The sequence below is a fragment of the Hesperophylax consimilis genome, chromosome 17 (genome assembly GCF_061612785.1).
Source record: "Hesperophylax consimilis isolate HC1 chromosome 17, BYU_Hcon_1.0, whole genome shotgun sequence".
In the NCBI taxonomy this organism is placed as follows: Eukaryota; Metazoa; Arthropoda; class Insecta; order Trichoptera; family Limnephilidae; genus Hesperophylax; species Hesperophylax consimilis.
This window is the reverse complement of record NC_142852.1, coordinates 13,759,758-13,774,744: the sequence shown is the minus strand read 5'-3', so window position 1 is coordinate 13,774,744 and position 14,987 is coordinate 13,759,758. Positions and strand designations below refer to the sequence as shown.

The following is a 14,987-nucleotide window of genomic DNA, read 5'->3' as shown; positions in this document are numbered from 1 at the left end:
GGTATTTAAACAAAGTTATTTTATTTTAATTAATAAATTGACATTACTCACCATTATTTCATTTACACTTGTGACAGCGTAAATATTTGATACAAATATGGCGACGCCGCTATTTCTGTTAATTTTATATTTTGTTGCATAGTACGAGTAGCCCGGTATATTATAATTAATTTCACTCGATGAATGCGTTTCTGATAATATTATACAGTCAAGTCTATTTAATTGCTTAATAGTTATTAGAAATTCTTCGAAATTTTTTTCCAAAGATCTAACGTTCATATGTATTATTATTAGGCTGGCTGTAGGTTTTATATCTATAAAATCGTTTGTATTATTTACCGAGTCAAAAATCCTTTCGTCTATTTTATATGTATTATCTATTGCGTTTATTATAAAGTCGTTCATTTTGAGGTAGTAATAAAATTAACAATAATGTTGGCGCTGGGAATACACTTCACATTTGCAATTATAATATTATATGTGTTGGCTTGTACATTATCACTGCGTGTTAATGTACAAGCCAACACTTTGCGGGCGGGCTTTTCGTAATATTTTTTTGAAATATTGTGCATATTATTTAGGTTTTCGTTACACTTGTAATTAATAATATGCATCATTAGTCGTAATCGATGCGATCCCTCGCAATTTTCAGCATTTTGTTTCTATAGTTGCACCTAATACTGTTGGCTGCGTGGTCCGTGGTGTTTTTTTCTCCATATTTAGAATTTTGTCTGGTGCAGTTTACACATGCTGGTACTGTTTTATCTCTTCCCGGACATTTTGAAAGGATGTGGTCGCCCATGCAGTGTGGGCAAATTGGAGGGCTGGTTCGGTGTAGGCATCTTTTAGCCGTATGCATGAACATACAGCAATGAAAACATTGAGTCAGTGGATCGCAATCTTCAATTTTTACTCGTTGAAACTGTATATTTAGTTTACCGAGTGCAAGGAGACTTTTTCGCATTTTGCCACTAGTTTCCATGATGTAGCTAGTGAACTGGCGCTGCTTTTCGTTTATGTTTGTGTTTTTTATCTCCGTTATAAGTGTGATTTTGTTGTCTTCACTTTCCTTGTAAACATCTTCAATTCCTTCGTTCTGGGTAATTATTCCGCAAACTAATTCGTCTTCAGTAAGATTGGATTTTAATCCTTTTATTATTATTTTTGGTCTTTTCTTTTGAATTTCATTTACCACCAAATCGGTATTCAGTTTTTTTATTTCGGCGGTTAAGGTATTTGCATATTCCTTTTTTGGGCATGATATTATTATTTTTTCTTCTTTTGTTTTTCTCAAACCATTTATTCCTATCTTTATGTTACTTAAATTTATTTCTTTTTTAATTATCTTTTCAATTTCTTCTGCTTTAGCATTATTTTTGGTCGACGAAATGATGATTGAGAATCTCTCTTCTTCTCGAGGAGTGACTTTGGTTGTTGATAATACCTGTGCATAGGATGGTGTTGTTGCGCTTTTCATTATTTTTTCAAAGTTTCCCACCAGTTGGTCGTTTTTTTCGATAAGTTTGTCTTGTAGTTGAATTATTTGTTGTTGCATTTTTAATATTTCAGATTTCACTTCATTGTCAAGATCAATGATAATTTTTTCGATATTAGTTTTGGTTTTCGAGTCTTTAACGGTTTGTATTTTTTGAACTTCATTTTTTAGCGTACTTAACAACTCTTCTACCGTCATGAAAGTGTTACGTTGCGGTGTAACAAAGCGCGAAGACAGTACCGTGGGACGGGCTGCCGTTACGAGCGTAAGGTTATAACTGCTTCTTTACTACCAGTATTTATTCACTTGCTTAGTGACAGACAAAAATCAATTAGACTTGTACCAAAAATCAAGGTAATGGTTTGAGTTCACCACTCTAGGTACGTATTCTGGAAAAATATGAATTTATTTTATTTATTTATTATTATACATTTTTGTCATTGTACAAATAATGTGAACACGGGTATTGTATACATTATGCACATTGATATGTAATAATACAAGTACAAACTACAAGTTCAGGTCAAAGTACGTCGAGGATAAGCTGTAATGCAGGCCTGAATACATTATGTCCCAGTCCACATTAGTTTCTAACTAGGCAGTGCCTTTTCTAAGAAACTAATCATGACATCAATTTCTTTGGTTATTTAAGTTGTTTCGTAAGTATTAATTATTTCGTATGTAATATTAATTGAACGTAATATTAAATTGTAAAGATTTATAAAAGTAGGTATATTATATAAATTTATTTGGATAATTAATATTCTAAAGGCCAATTGAGGAAAAACCATGTAAAAATTTTTTTTTTGAGTGAGAAGAATTAAAAACAAACATACAACTAAGTATTCGCATTAACTTATTATTTCCAAATCTGTCCTGCTGAAATCTGATAACTATTTTGCTATTTTAGGTAAGGATTACTATTCCCACAGTTTCAGTTGTGAAGGGGTTTATTATATACTAGCTGTACCCCGCCACGCGTTGCTGTGGCTCAGGCAGTGTGTGCAGATAGAGAAACAATAGCGCGTTTTGGTTTTACGTTCAACAGAAGGCACTGTTTTACAACAACAGCTTGTTTCACTTATCACAGGTGACATCTATATAATATATATAAACAGATGCGGATTCAAATACAAAGTTGTGTCAAAATTACAAAGCAATCAGTGAGGAACTTTCGGAGATTTAAGATTTTGAACAAACGAACATTTACATTTTTTTTTATATATAGATATATCCATAATTATTTTATTATAATATATGTATCCATAATTAGTTGAGTGTTGACTAAGGAAGAGCAGGTTATTATTTCCTAGTCTACGTGAGGGGATATTCATTGAAAGGCAGTCGTAGTTAAAGTAGGCAAATCAATAATACAATTAATTATTTTGAAGAACCATTTGAGATTAAACTTGTTTACGGTTCTTCTAAAGGAGAAAGAGAAAGTCTCTTCCTTATTCTAGACTCCCAATAATTGTTGGACAAATAATTAAAATAAATACTCACATCGTTTTTAACTGAAAAATAAATATTTTTCTATATTTCGTCTCGATTACCTAACCCAAGTTTCAATAAGAAAATAGCAGAGAAAGCAGTCATTTTTCGTAAAATAATATTGAGATTAACGAAGGCTTTTTCTTTATTTATCTCTTAGGCACGAATGGTGTTTATTACATATGTCGATAGAAAGGACTATGTTCTGCCAGATATTTAATGTAATTATATCACAATAATAAACAAACTCGGTTTAGCTGCTAGTTTGAACAGAGATTCATCGCCTTTGAAGTCCATTTTAAAGTTTCTCTCGAGATTATTGCGCATTTCCAGAGTCATGTGGCCTATGCTAGTCAGGTGCCAGCATTCTGATTACTGGATAGAATTTTGTGTCCATTTTTGAGTCCCATTATTCTCCAAATTTTTCCAAATTGATGAGATTTCTGAAATAGAGATTGAAATAATGTTAAGTTCGGGTCGCTAACGTCAGGTTCTCTGCTATGAGGGGTAATTGGCGTTATGAAATAAGTAATTAAGCATACTATATTCACTAACTCTATTTTATGATGGTGTTAATTAAATCTTTTTCTGATTTTTCTGTTTCAAATTTTCATTTAGGAATCGCTAATATTGTATTCAATAATTAAATATTACGGTTTGAATATTTAATCTTTAATTTATTAAAAAAAAAACTATTAATATTTTTGAAATGTCTAGTTAACCCAGCTATTAATCCCAACATGATTAACAACAAGATTTGATTGAAAAGTGATGCCCAAGTCTTAAAGTTGTAAGTTTCAAGAGCTTTGTTATCAATATTTTCAGTAAAGATCACTGGATTTTTTATTCGAGAAATCTGACCATTTAAAATTTTGATATATTTAAGTGAAGTCTGTTTTCACTGTATAAAATCAACAATTTGTTGGGAGAATATTACAATTATAAATATTTGAAATAGTTCTAAAAAGTTGGAGGCATTGAAAAAAGTAAAATAAATACATCAAGAAGAAAAAAAATTATAATTTATTTCTATTAGATCTATCAAAAAATTTATACCTACATAAAAATGGAAATATAAGTCATTTTGAATACATGTTGGATAACGAAAGATTTTTTAAATATTTATGTTGAGGGATCAGTAGGATTTATAGGCCCTGTTAGGAGTTCTACTGAGCCGAACCCTCTGATATGAAAATATCTGGAGTCGGTGAATAATTTTCCCATTTGATCTCTGGTGAGTTGACGTGTTGTTCTTGTATTGTTTTGTATTTATTTCACTTATATAATGGACTTGCATAATGTTGATTGACTAGATGATGATTTGTGGAAATGTGTGTGGAAGGGTTTAGATTTTCCCATTGGAAAGATTTAACACGGACATAAAATCGATAAAAAATAAATTAATGTGTAAACAAGATTGAACCAAAGTATGAACCCTGTGGTACTCCACTAGGTGCATTATTTTTTTTCTGACACAAAACATTATGCTGTGTAGTAATCAACCTGTCTTTTTCTTTAACAGCATTTATTTTTGTTTTAATATTAAGAACATCTCTTTTTTAAAATTTAATTTAATAACACAATTCCTCCTGTAAAGTCATGCTATGCCAGAACATTTGTTTTGCCATGTGGTATCTTCAACAAGTCGTAGCAACGTTATGTATGGTTATGTTAGGTTAGTTTGCGTCGTACTTACTTATGGCCAGACGATCTTCTCAATCCAGTCTAGATATTGACTGACTCTAGTGTACACGGCGGGAATGGTGGAACCACATCCAATCCCAAAGGAGGTGATTCCAACCTGGTGATGGATACAGTCCTTCAGCCTATTGGTTGGCAGGTTAATAGTGAGAGGTCCACCGCTGTCTCCCTGAAAGATAAACACTTGACGGTAAACCGATACGATATTACAGGACAACGGACCTCTTGCACCACAAATACTGAACTCACACCGGCCACAGTAGGTACTCCTCTAATGCCATTACACGAAAAAATCACACTTCTATTAAATATAACACCAATAAATTTGTGTGTTTTCGTTTATAAAGTATTCAAAAAGTTAAATCCTTTTCTATCGTAAAAAAAAAAAATGTAAAAAAAATATCAATTTTTAAAAATATTAAAAATTAATAAAATTTCAATTTTTATAATTTTTTTTTTTTTGTAATTTTCAAATAGGTAGGTAGGTCGCTAAAATAGTCCACAAAATAAATAGTAAGTATGTAAAAATGAAAACACAATTAGACTAACGCTGCACGTGTCTTTCCCGCCATCAGAATTGCCGGCGCAGAGCTGCTGCGGGATGACACCTTGCTTCATGGTCCTCGTCACTCCGAAGCTCTGACGGCACTGCTGGTTGCTGAAGAAAGACAATTCCACCTCCTGCAAGGTGACCGAGCCACTGCCAGCTGAAATAAGGAAAATCATTCATTGTTTTCTCCTTTCTACCGCCAGTGGCGAAAGCAGCGCTACTGCACTATTTTTATATATTTTTAAATTTTGGGATGCTGAGCGGGGAGGAGAGGAAGTTCTGGGAAATAAAACAGTTGGACGTTTTGAAAACGGGAGCCAAAACATGACTCGCGCCAGTTGCCATTTGGTTCAGGGCCGGCTCTGATGTGGACACCCACACCTACATCCTTACCTTCTTTTCCCCATCTACTTTATCCTCACTACGCACAACTACTGGGGTTGCCATACACCTGGCTAAAGACGGTTGGGAGCAGTTGGTACTATTGTGCTGTATTGACATTAAAAAACGTAAACTTAAGAAGTTAAATTAAAGAATTTTAGTAAAGTCTATTAATACGTGAAGGTTAACTAATCAAAAAACGTGTGTAAATTGTTGTAAAGATTTTGATAAATGTTACTTTAGTGCACTTCTGTTTAGAGTTGTAAAACATTAACAATATATAATATATCGGCTTACAGTCAGCAAGTTACGGATTTAAGTTCATTTAAACCGGGGACTTATACATCATCAGCAGCGCAGAATGTTGATATTCCTAACATCACAAAATCTGATATGTTAGCTGCAGTTAAAAAACTCAAAGCGAAAACGTCATTTGGACCTGATTTTATTCCGTCATTTTTATTAAAGGGTTGTATAGAGCCTTTATTAATACCCCTACTTTACATTTTTAATTTTTCACTTAGCACGGGAACATTTCCTAATTTATGGAAGATCTCTAAAGTTACACCACTGTATAAAGATGGGGATAAATATTTGGTCTCTAACTACAGACCAGTAGCGATCCTCTCCTCTCCGGCAAAATTGTTCGAACTAATAATTCATAAATATATCTACGCCCAAGTAGAACCTTATTTAACAGACGAACAACATGGTTTTAGATCTGGCAGATCGACTGTGTCAAATCTGATGGTCTTTACGGAATATGTATCTCAAGCTCTTGACGGTAACAACCAAGTTGACGTCTCATACAACGACTTCGCAAAGGCTTTTGATACCGTAGACCCGCTGATACTCTTAAATAAATTAGACCGTTTTGGATTCTCGGTAAAAATTTTAAATTTATTTGTAAGCTATTTATCAAGTAGACAGCAATACGTAACGTATGGTATTTCTAACTCGTCGTACTTTCCCACAAACTCTGGGGTTCCTCAAGGGTCTAATCTTGGTCCTTTACTTTTTTCCCTTTTTATTAATGACATTCATCATGCTATAAAGTTTGCGAAATTTTTGTTATTTGCAGATGACTTGAAGCTATTTTTAAGAATCCGGACCTTAGAAAACTGCGCACAGCTCCAGAGAGACATAAATGCTATCGTGGTATGGAGTGAAATTAACAAATTAGGTTTTAATTTTAAGAAATGCGCCATAATGTGCTATACTAGAGCAAACACTGTGATTTATTACAACTATAGGATGTCCCAATGTTCTCTTAAACATATTTCTGAACCGAAAGATTTGGGAATAACCTTTGACCCACACTTAACATTTCACGTTCATATTGAAACGATATGCAGCAGGGCTTTGAGAATGCTTGGATTTGTGCTTTGTAACTCCAGGCATTTCTGCAGCTCTGCCGTGGTTCGCTTGCTATATTTTAGCCTAGTACGTAGTATTTTGGAAAGTGGCTCAATAATATGGGGACCAGGGGATGCAACGTACACTTCTATGGTAGAGAAAGTACAAAAGAAGTTTCTACGTTATCTTTATCTTAGAGACTTCGGGTACTATCCCTATTTATACCCATCAGCCTTCCTTTCCGGAATGCTAGGTATCGATAGTCTTGTCAACAGGCGAAAAGCTGCGTTGCTGATGATGGCCTATAACTTGTTGAACGGTCACATCAACAATCCAGAAATTTTGAATAAAATTTTATTTTACGTCCCTGATAACTTCGCAAGAGCGCGTAGACACAAACCATTCATTCTTCCGAGATGTAGGACTAACTTACCATCAGCAATGCCTCTCGGAAGAATGATAGGCCTTCTTAACTCACTAGCCTCTGACATCGACATTTTCCACCTGCGCATCACTAAATTTAAATTGCTAATTAGGCAATTATGATTGTATAATGTATCTTTGTTAATGGATATTTTTATTCTGTAAATATACATGTAAAATATAAATAAATAAATAAAATAAATAAATATACCTAGGCTAGTTCTACCCCATCCAATGGCCTTAGCAATTGTCTGCTCCATTGTCTCGTTTTGCCACAAACAGACGGGCCGAACGAAATCTGTCAACCTGTTGAAAAACAACCAAATCAATGTGTGTTGAAAATACTAATCACCAAGGAAAAATAAGTTGCATGTTCCATTAAGTCAGGTGAAAGTTTTTGAAAAATGCTGACGAGAATCAATATTTATAATGCGATATCAAAATATATAAATAAATTAAAGACAGTTGTTTCACAGAATTTGAATATTTCATCAAATTTCAAAGTAAAAATGAAAGTTCTGTGAAAATTCCATCCAAATTCTTATTTCGCCCTAGCCCGGCTGTTTCACACTACATTGATAATAACAATTAGAATTAATGGGACATTCACAGAGCTTGAATAATACATTTGAAATTTTACAAATAATTGTTCTAATTCTGCAAAACAACCCGAACTACTAACGGTAACATAAGTTATAATCAACAAATATTAAAAAGGTGATTTTAAACATCATTTCGACGTAATAAAAACATTAAGCGTCCCAACGAAAATTGGTATGGATTTAATTATTTAAAATCTTATGGATAATTTTAACAAATCTTCGAATTTCAAAGTAAATTGTCATGTTCTGTGAAAGATATTTTCAAGTTCTGTTATTATTTCAGTTATGTCAAGCAGCTAGCCTATAATGATATAATAACAGAACTTGAATGGGACTTTCACAGAACCCGAAAATGAAAGTTGAAATTTGAAGAATCATTCAAATTGTCGGAAACAACCCGTATGAAAATGGTAATGAACCCTTACTTGGCTGGTGTGGCTAATCTCAGCAGTGCTATGTCGTGATACTTGCTAGGCGACTTGTACTCAGGGTGAACAATAATGGACTGGATCTGGATATCCTGTAGTTCCGTGTCGTCCTTGGTAAAGTCCAACTCACCGAGGCGGACTATTTCTGGTCTACCGCTGGAAAATATTATAACAAACGATCTTCTTCAAACATAGAAAACTTATTTTGTGGTGAAATTTTATTAAAAAACAAAAAATACTTAGTTTGTATCGCTTTTTAAAAACAACCGAAGTGTTTCGGAAGCAATGTCTACTTCTGCAGAGTTATATTTTTCAAATATGTAAAGTTAAAAAACTGACCTAACAAGTCCAGAGTTTCTGGTAAAAGTGCAGTGGGCTGCAGTAAGAACGTAAAACTCGCTCAACAGAGAACCGCCACATAACCAAGAAAAGCCAGCATTATCCGTTAGCCTCCAACCCATAGCTACCTGTAAATAGGCGAAATAATAATACAACCGTCTGGAGCTAGTGGGACTATGGAATCCACAGTTGGGGTATGTTGTGAGGCTGAGGGTAGTGGGGAGTATCTGGTCACCGAACTAAATAATAATACAACCGTCTGGAGCTAGTGGGACTATGGAATCCACAGTTGGGGTATGTTGTGAGGCTAAGGGTAGTGGGGAGTATCTGGTCACAGAACTAAATAATAATACAACCGTCTGGAGCTAGTGGGACTATGGAATCCACAGTTGGGGTATGTTGTGAGGCTGAGGGTAGTGGGGAGTATCTGGTCACAGAACTAAATAATACTACAACCGTCTGGAGCTAGTGGGACTATGGAATCCACAGTTGGGGTATGTTGTGAGGCTGAGGGTAGTGGGGAGTATCTGGTCACCGAACTAAATAATAATACAACCGTCTGGAGCTAGTGGGACTATGGAATCCACAGTTGGGGTATGTTGTGAGGCTGAGGGTAGTGGGGAGTATCTGGTCACAGAACTAAATAATAATACAACCGTCTGGAGCTAGTGGGACTATGGAATCCACAGTTGGGGTATGTTGTGAGGCTGAGGGTAGTGGGGAGTATCTGGTCACCGAACTAAATAATAATACAACCGTCTGGAGCTAGTGGGACTATGGAATCCACAGTTGGGGTATGTTGTGAGGCTGAGGGTAGTGGGGAGTATCTGGTCACCGAACTAAATAATAATACAACCGTCTGGAGCTAGTGGGACTATGGAATCCACAGTTGGGGTATGTTGTGAGGCTGAGGGTAGTGGGGAGTATCTGGTCACCGAACTAAATCATAATACAACCGTCTGGAGCTAGTGGGACTATGGAATCCACAGTTGGGGTATGTTGTGAGGCTGAGGGTAGTGGGGAGTATCTGGTCACCGAACACGGCTACAGCCATTTCAAGCAACATTTCTAAATAATAATACAACCGTCTGGAGCTAGTGGGACTATGGAATCCACAGTTGGGTCACATTAATTATGTTGTGAGGCTCACGGTAGTGGGGAGGGGAAGGAGGTTTTGAGACTTCCTGGATATTCAGATCTCGTCACCGAACACGGCTACAGCGATTTCAAGCAACGTTTCAACAATATTACGTATTATTTGAAATGAATACGTTGTTAAAATAATACATATTTGGTATTCTTCTGTAGCCTTACCCCTCGACCACGAAGACATAAAAAAATATAGGAAGATAAGATGATTAGATGTTAAGGAGATACGAAGATAAAAGTTAACATTAAGAACATAAGAAGAAAAGAGAATAAGAATATAAGAAGAAAAGAATATCAGAAGATGAGAAGATGAGAATATCAGAAAATAAGAAGATAGTACGATAAGAGGATAAGAAGGTGAGAGAATTAGATGATTATAAGATAAGAAGATAATAAGATAAGAAGACAAGAAAATAAGAATATAAGATGAAAAGAATATAAGAAGATAAGAGGATTAGACGATTTGGAAGATAAGAAGATAAGAGGATAAAAAGATTAGATATTTTATTAAGAGTTTTGAGTATGTTTTATCTTACAATGTGGGGGAATGCTCCTGGGTCCGTGACGGTGGTTCCCCCTATAACACCGAATACAGGGTCATCTGGTTCCGGACAAAACAGTGCAGAATGCTCCAAGCACTCTAAAAGCAACAAAAAAACAATGTTATGTTTGGTCTTCTATAATCGGGAGAAGCCGATATCAATTCTTAATCGGAATAGACTCTATTTTTCATTTGCAAGTGTTTTTTTAATATTATTAAAATTGTATTCAAAATAAAAATTTAAAAAAAATTGTTTTCTCTTACTCTGTTGACTAATCCGTACGCCATTTTTAGTTCCGAGAGAATTGACGATTCGATCTGCTGTTCCTGGTCTCTTTACATCATCATCGGTACAGCAGAAAGTCAGCCCATCCGCTGTATAAACCAAACAATGTGTAAATACAAACACTCTACGGCTGGAGCCAGTGGGATTATGGCATCCCCTAATAGGGGCGGGAGAAGATGAGAGGGAGGAATGGTCGCCAAACGCCGCTAAAGCAATATCAAACAAAGATTCTGAAATATGCTATTTTACTGTGGTAGTATAACTCAAATATTTGATTTGAAAATTGTAACTGATTGTTCAGAAAAGCGATAACTTGGTACTACATACCTGCAATCTGAAAATTATTTTATTTCAACTAATTGAATGAACCTATCGAAGTCCTGTTTTAACTCGACTATTTCCTTGACGGCCAGCATAGTCCAGTGGTAACGCATTGGACTGCCATTCCGAAGGTCGCGGGTTCGAACCCGACGTGCGCAAATAAATTTTATTTGATTAATTTGTGTTATTTCACAATTAATTAATTAAAATAATATATAGTATATTTGCGGCACGTTCCAGAGTGGAAGATACTACCAGTATCGCCCTGGTGTAAGACCACCATTCAGAATTGAAACGTTGCTCCAAATGGCTTTAGCCGTGTTTAGTGACTAGATCTGAACAGCCAGGTACTTCCCCACCTTCCTCTTTCCCTTCCCCACTTACCTTCAGCCTCACAACATCCCCCAATTGGGGATGCCATAGTCTCACTGGCTCCAGACGGGAGCAGTTGGGACTCTTGTTAGGTATTCACTATAAAAAAAATAAAAAAAAATTCCTTGTTTGGTGTATCTGTTAATTTGTTTGTTACGTTCCGGAACCGGTTCAACATGGTTGCCGTATTGAATATTACATTTTTATGTACAGCCGTCAATTTGGAATATTTAATATTATGGTACGTTAAAAGTACGGTAAGACGTTAAATTTACAATTTAAATTGTAAAATTCAAAAAAGTGTCGTTTATAATTCAGTACCTAATTACAAAGGACTGTTCACAGAACTACTACTAGTAATTCTGTACTTTGTATATCTTTTGTTTAAATTTTTGACAGATTTCGAATTATTTCAAGTATAGGTAAATTTCTAGTTGTCTCTCTTTATTTTTTCAACAAAAACATAATTATAGAGAAAATAGATAATATTTGTTGTTGAATTCAAGATCATTCAGGTACCTCGCTCAATACATTAACACAAGAGGCCCTGAGGAGGGTCATTTCTCTCAAGGCCTGCCATCTTCGGGGATGCTGTGTGGTGGCTCTTTTTAAGTAAAATGAAGAGAGGAAGTTCTAGGGAGGAATATGATAATGAGGAGTGTGTCGGAATCTTGGGGTCAGTGTGTCCGTGAGTGACGTCCGGCCCGCCACACAACTCACATCCTGCTAAGTCACCAAACATAGCGCACTACTTGGTGATCTACGGCAAAGGTTATCAAATAAATAGCGGCGATCTGCCTACCGATTTATATGGGAAACCGGCTGGTATTATCGATTTTATTTATTTTTCAATTATGTACATACATATGTAACTACAAATCAATTTAAAAATAAAATTCACCTGTTCCCTGAGGCAATGGGGTAGAATAAACACTTTTAAATAAAGCGACCAAAAAAACAACAGAAAAAAATAATGTTTTCATTTTAAAATAGAATTACTTTTTAAATCACTGTCCGAATAATATGTAAAGTTAGCGACGTACTACTGCAACGCTAACCGATGTTACAATGCGCTTTGCTGAAACTGGTTGAGGTCAAAATACTATATACTACCTCTCGCATGGTAAGAACTACTTACAGGGTCGGACTCAGTAAAGGCACAGTTGGAAGGCTAAACTAGGGCGCTAAATTGAAAGGCGCGCTGGGAATTGACTGAAAAAATGTAGTAGAATTGTTTTAATTTTTACGCTACGGATAATCAAATATTCCTCAAAAGTTCCTGTGTGGGAAGTTTCGAGCTATTTCTAGACTTGTTATACTGAAAGCAAATGTCTGTAATAATAATCACGGCCCAGACAAGCCATGGACTAAGCATTAGTGCCATTCTGTATGTATGGCATTGAAGTCAAATCTAGGGTGAGAGGAAATTGCCTGATTTGTAAACAAGGTGGTGCATAAAGAACTAACTAACCATCACGCCGTTTTTCCGCAGGGGTAGGCAGAGAGGACGGACCGCCAAACAACTCGGTCAAACCACACACTCCTTGCCTCATTCACATTCATACATCGTCTCATACATACTCTTCTATTATTCTAACTCTTGACATGGCCCGACTCGAGTATCTGATTCACTTGGTCGTGCCATGTCCTCCTCAGGCGTCCTTGACTTCTGCTACCATTCACATGTGCATCGTATATTCTCCTTACACTCCTTTCTACGCTCATTGGCTCTACATGCCCTTACTATCTAAGCGTCCCTTTATTGGTCTTACTCATTACGCTTACATTAGCCTTGCACTTTTTGCGGATCTCCACATTTCTCAAACGATCGTACATGGTTTTACCACACATACGCCTCATGGATCTCATTTGAACAGCATTCAGTCTACTTTAATCCTTTCTCTGCCAGTTCCATATATCAGGGAAGGTACCAGCACTCCATTGTGGACTGCTAGCTTCGCTTCATTGGACAATGTTTAGTTAGCGCCAACTGCGTTCAGTCCTCCATGAATGGAGTTACCTGCATTTCCCCTTGTTTCAATATCTCTGTCAGCCTTCCCATCTCTCTAGAACATACTTCCTAAATACACAAACACATCCACCTGCTCCAAGTATTCCTCGTTCACAATATCATGCATAAGAAAACGTTTAAGTTAAAGCATAATTATCAGGAAAAACTTATAGTAATTTTGAAATTCTTAAGATAAAAATAAAATTCAGTCCACCCTACTACACCGTCCATTATTAGGTAGGTACATGAACAGATTTACCAAACTGCGGAGAAGGCCGGTTTACATGAACCGGTTTGTTTATCTAGATTGTTGTATGACCTTTATTTAACAACCAAAAATGACGCACAAATATATGATGCCTTTAGCAAACATGTTATTGCCAAATCAAGCTGCTAAATCCTTAACTAACCAACCGATGATGGTAATTTAATAGGAAGAAATGATATAATACTTGCTGCGAACAATTGGAACCCTAAAGTTGAAACCCTTGACTTCTGGATCAGGATACAAAAATTTTTCATGGATAATGTCATCTTTGGCGATGCTATGTGGAGTGCCTCTGTATCCTGGCATTGTTTCGGGGACCAGATCTGATTACCGTCTCATACCCCTCCCTCTACCAATTACACCAATTGAGGAGACCAGTTTAACTCGTCCGTTTTGTAATTTTTCAAGATGGTAGCCGTGTTGGGTACTGCCTTTTTATCCCGCCAGAGTTCGCATGAGCGTGGATCCTACTAAGAACTGTCAAATCGGAATAATCAATATTATTGTACCTGCCAGAATGAAGAAAGTTTAAAAAAATATTAATTATTGTCAAATTGTATTATTCTTATTTCAAATAATGAAATGGCTCATAAAATATAATATGCATTACAAAGTAGTAATTGAAGTTTCCTCATAGAAAATTAAACTAATGATTTCCGAAGAAATTTTGGTTTTAATTTAATAAATACTAACTGACGGTGTACCTGGCGTTGCTGGGGGTTATTCTTAAGAGGAAACTACAAGCCATAAATGTGTATATTCTTGGTATACCTTATATTGTAGGTAATAGGCATTAAAATCGCTTGACAAACGGAGTCTAGAAACCTTCGATTTCAAGCAAAAAATTGGTTTTATTTATTTTGTAAATAATTTTTTAAGAAAGCAAAAAAGTTCATCAAGTGAAACTGTCCCAGATAATCTTGGCTATAATACTGTATTTTTTAAAAGTTGTTTCCATTATGCGTTCATACATTTCTATTGAAAAAATATTTATTTTTTAGTAGTTTGCATTTATATTTTTTATTAAGTAATTTATTTTTTTTATTTGTAATCTAATCAAGCGAAGCGATAGTAAAATCTTTAATTTATCTAAAATATATTTTTTGGTTTTCATAATGTACACCAATTTGCTATAAAGATTAATCAAAATAGTGAGTTGGCATTAAGCGTCGCCTTAAGAGATAGACAAATACCATTAGGGACTTTTCTGTAGACCTTTTTAAGATATACAATTCTGTAGTACATTATTCTGATGTATCTCATAAGGTTTAGC

General features: G+C 35.4%; 1 protein-coding gene across 2 annotated transcripts; it reads right to left on the bottom strand.

The window, feature by feature from the left end:
* Positions 1-2,161: 2,161 nt before the first annotated feature.
* LOC149416043 (serine protease snk-like) lies at positions 2,162-12,523 on the bottom strand. Of its 2 annotated transcripts, XM_089642038.1 has the most exons (9): positions 12,337-12,523; positions 10,721-10,831; positions 10,452-10,555; positions 8,767-8,894; positions 8,425-8,583; positions 7,609-7,703; positions 5,237-5,394; positions 4,683-4,856; positions 2,168-3,429 (listed from the first exon to the last, which is right to left on the bottom strand). In XM_089642038.1, exons 1-8 carry the CDS (start codon positions 12,416-12,418, stop codon positions 4,683-4,685), a joined length of 1,011 nt encoding a protein of 336 aa, XP_089498164.1. In that variant the 5' UTR covers positions 12,419-12,523; the 3' UTR covers positions 2,168-3,429. The 2 variants fall into 2 exon arrangements, with proteins under 2 accessions (XP_089498166.1, XP_089498164.1); XM_089642040.1 differs by lacking the exon at positions 10,721-10,831 and having other exon boundaries at positions 2,162-3,429.
* Positions 12,524-14,987: the final 2,464 nt, after the last annotated feature.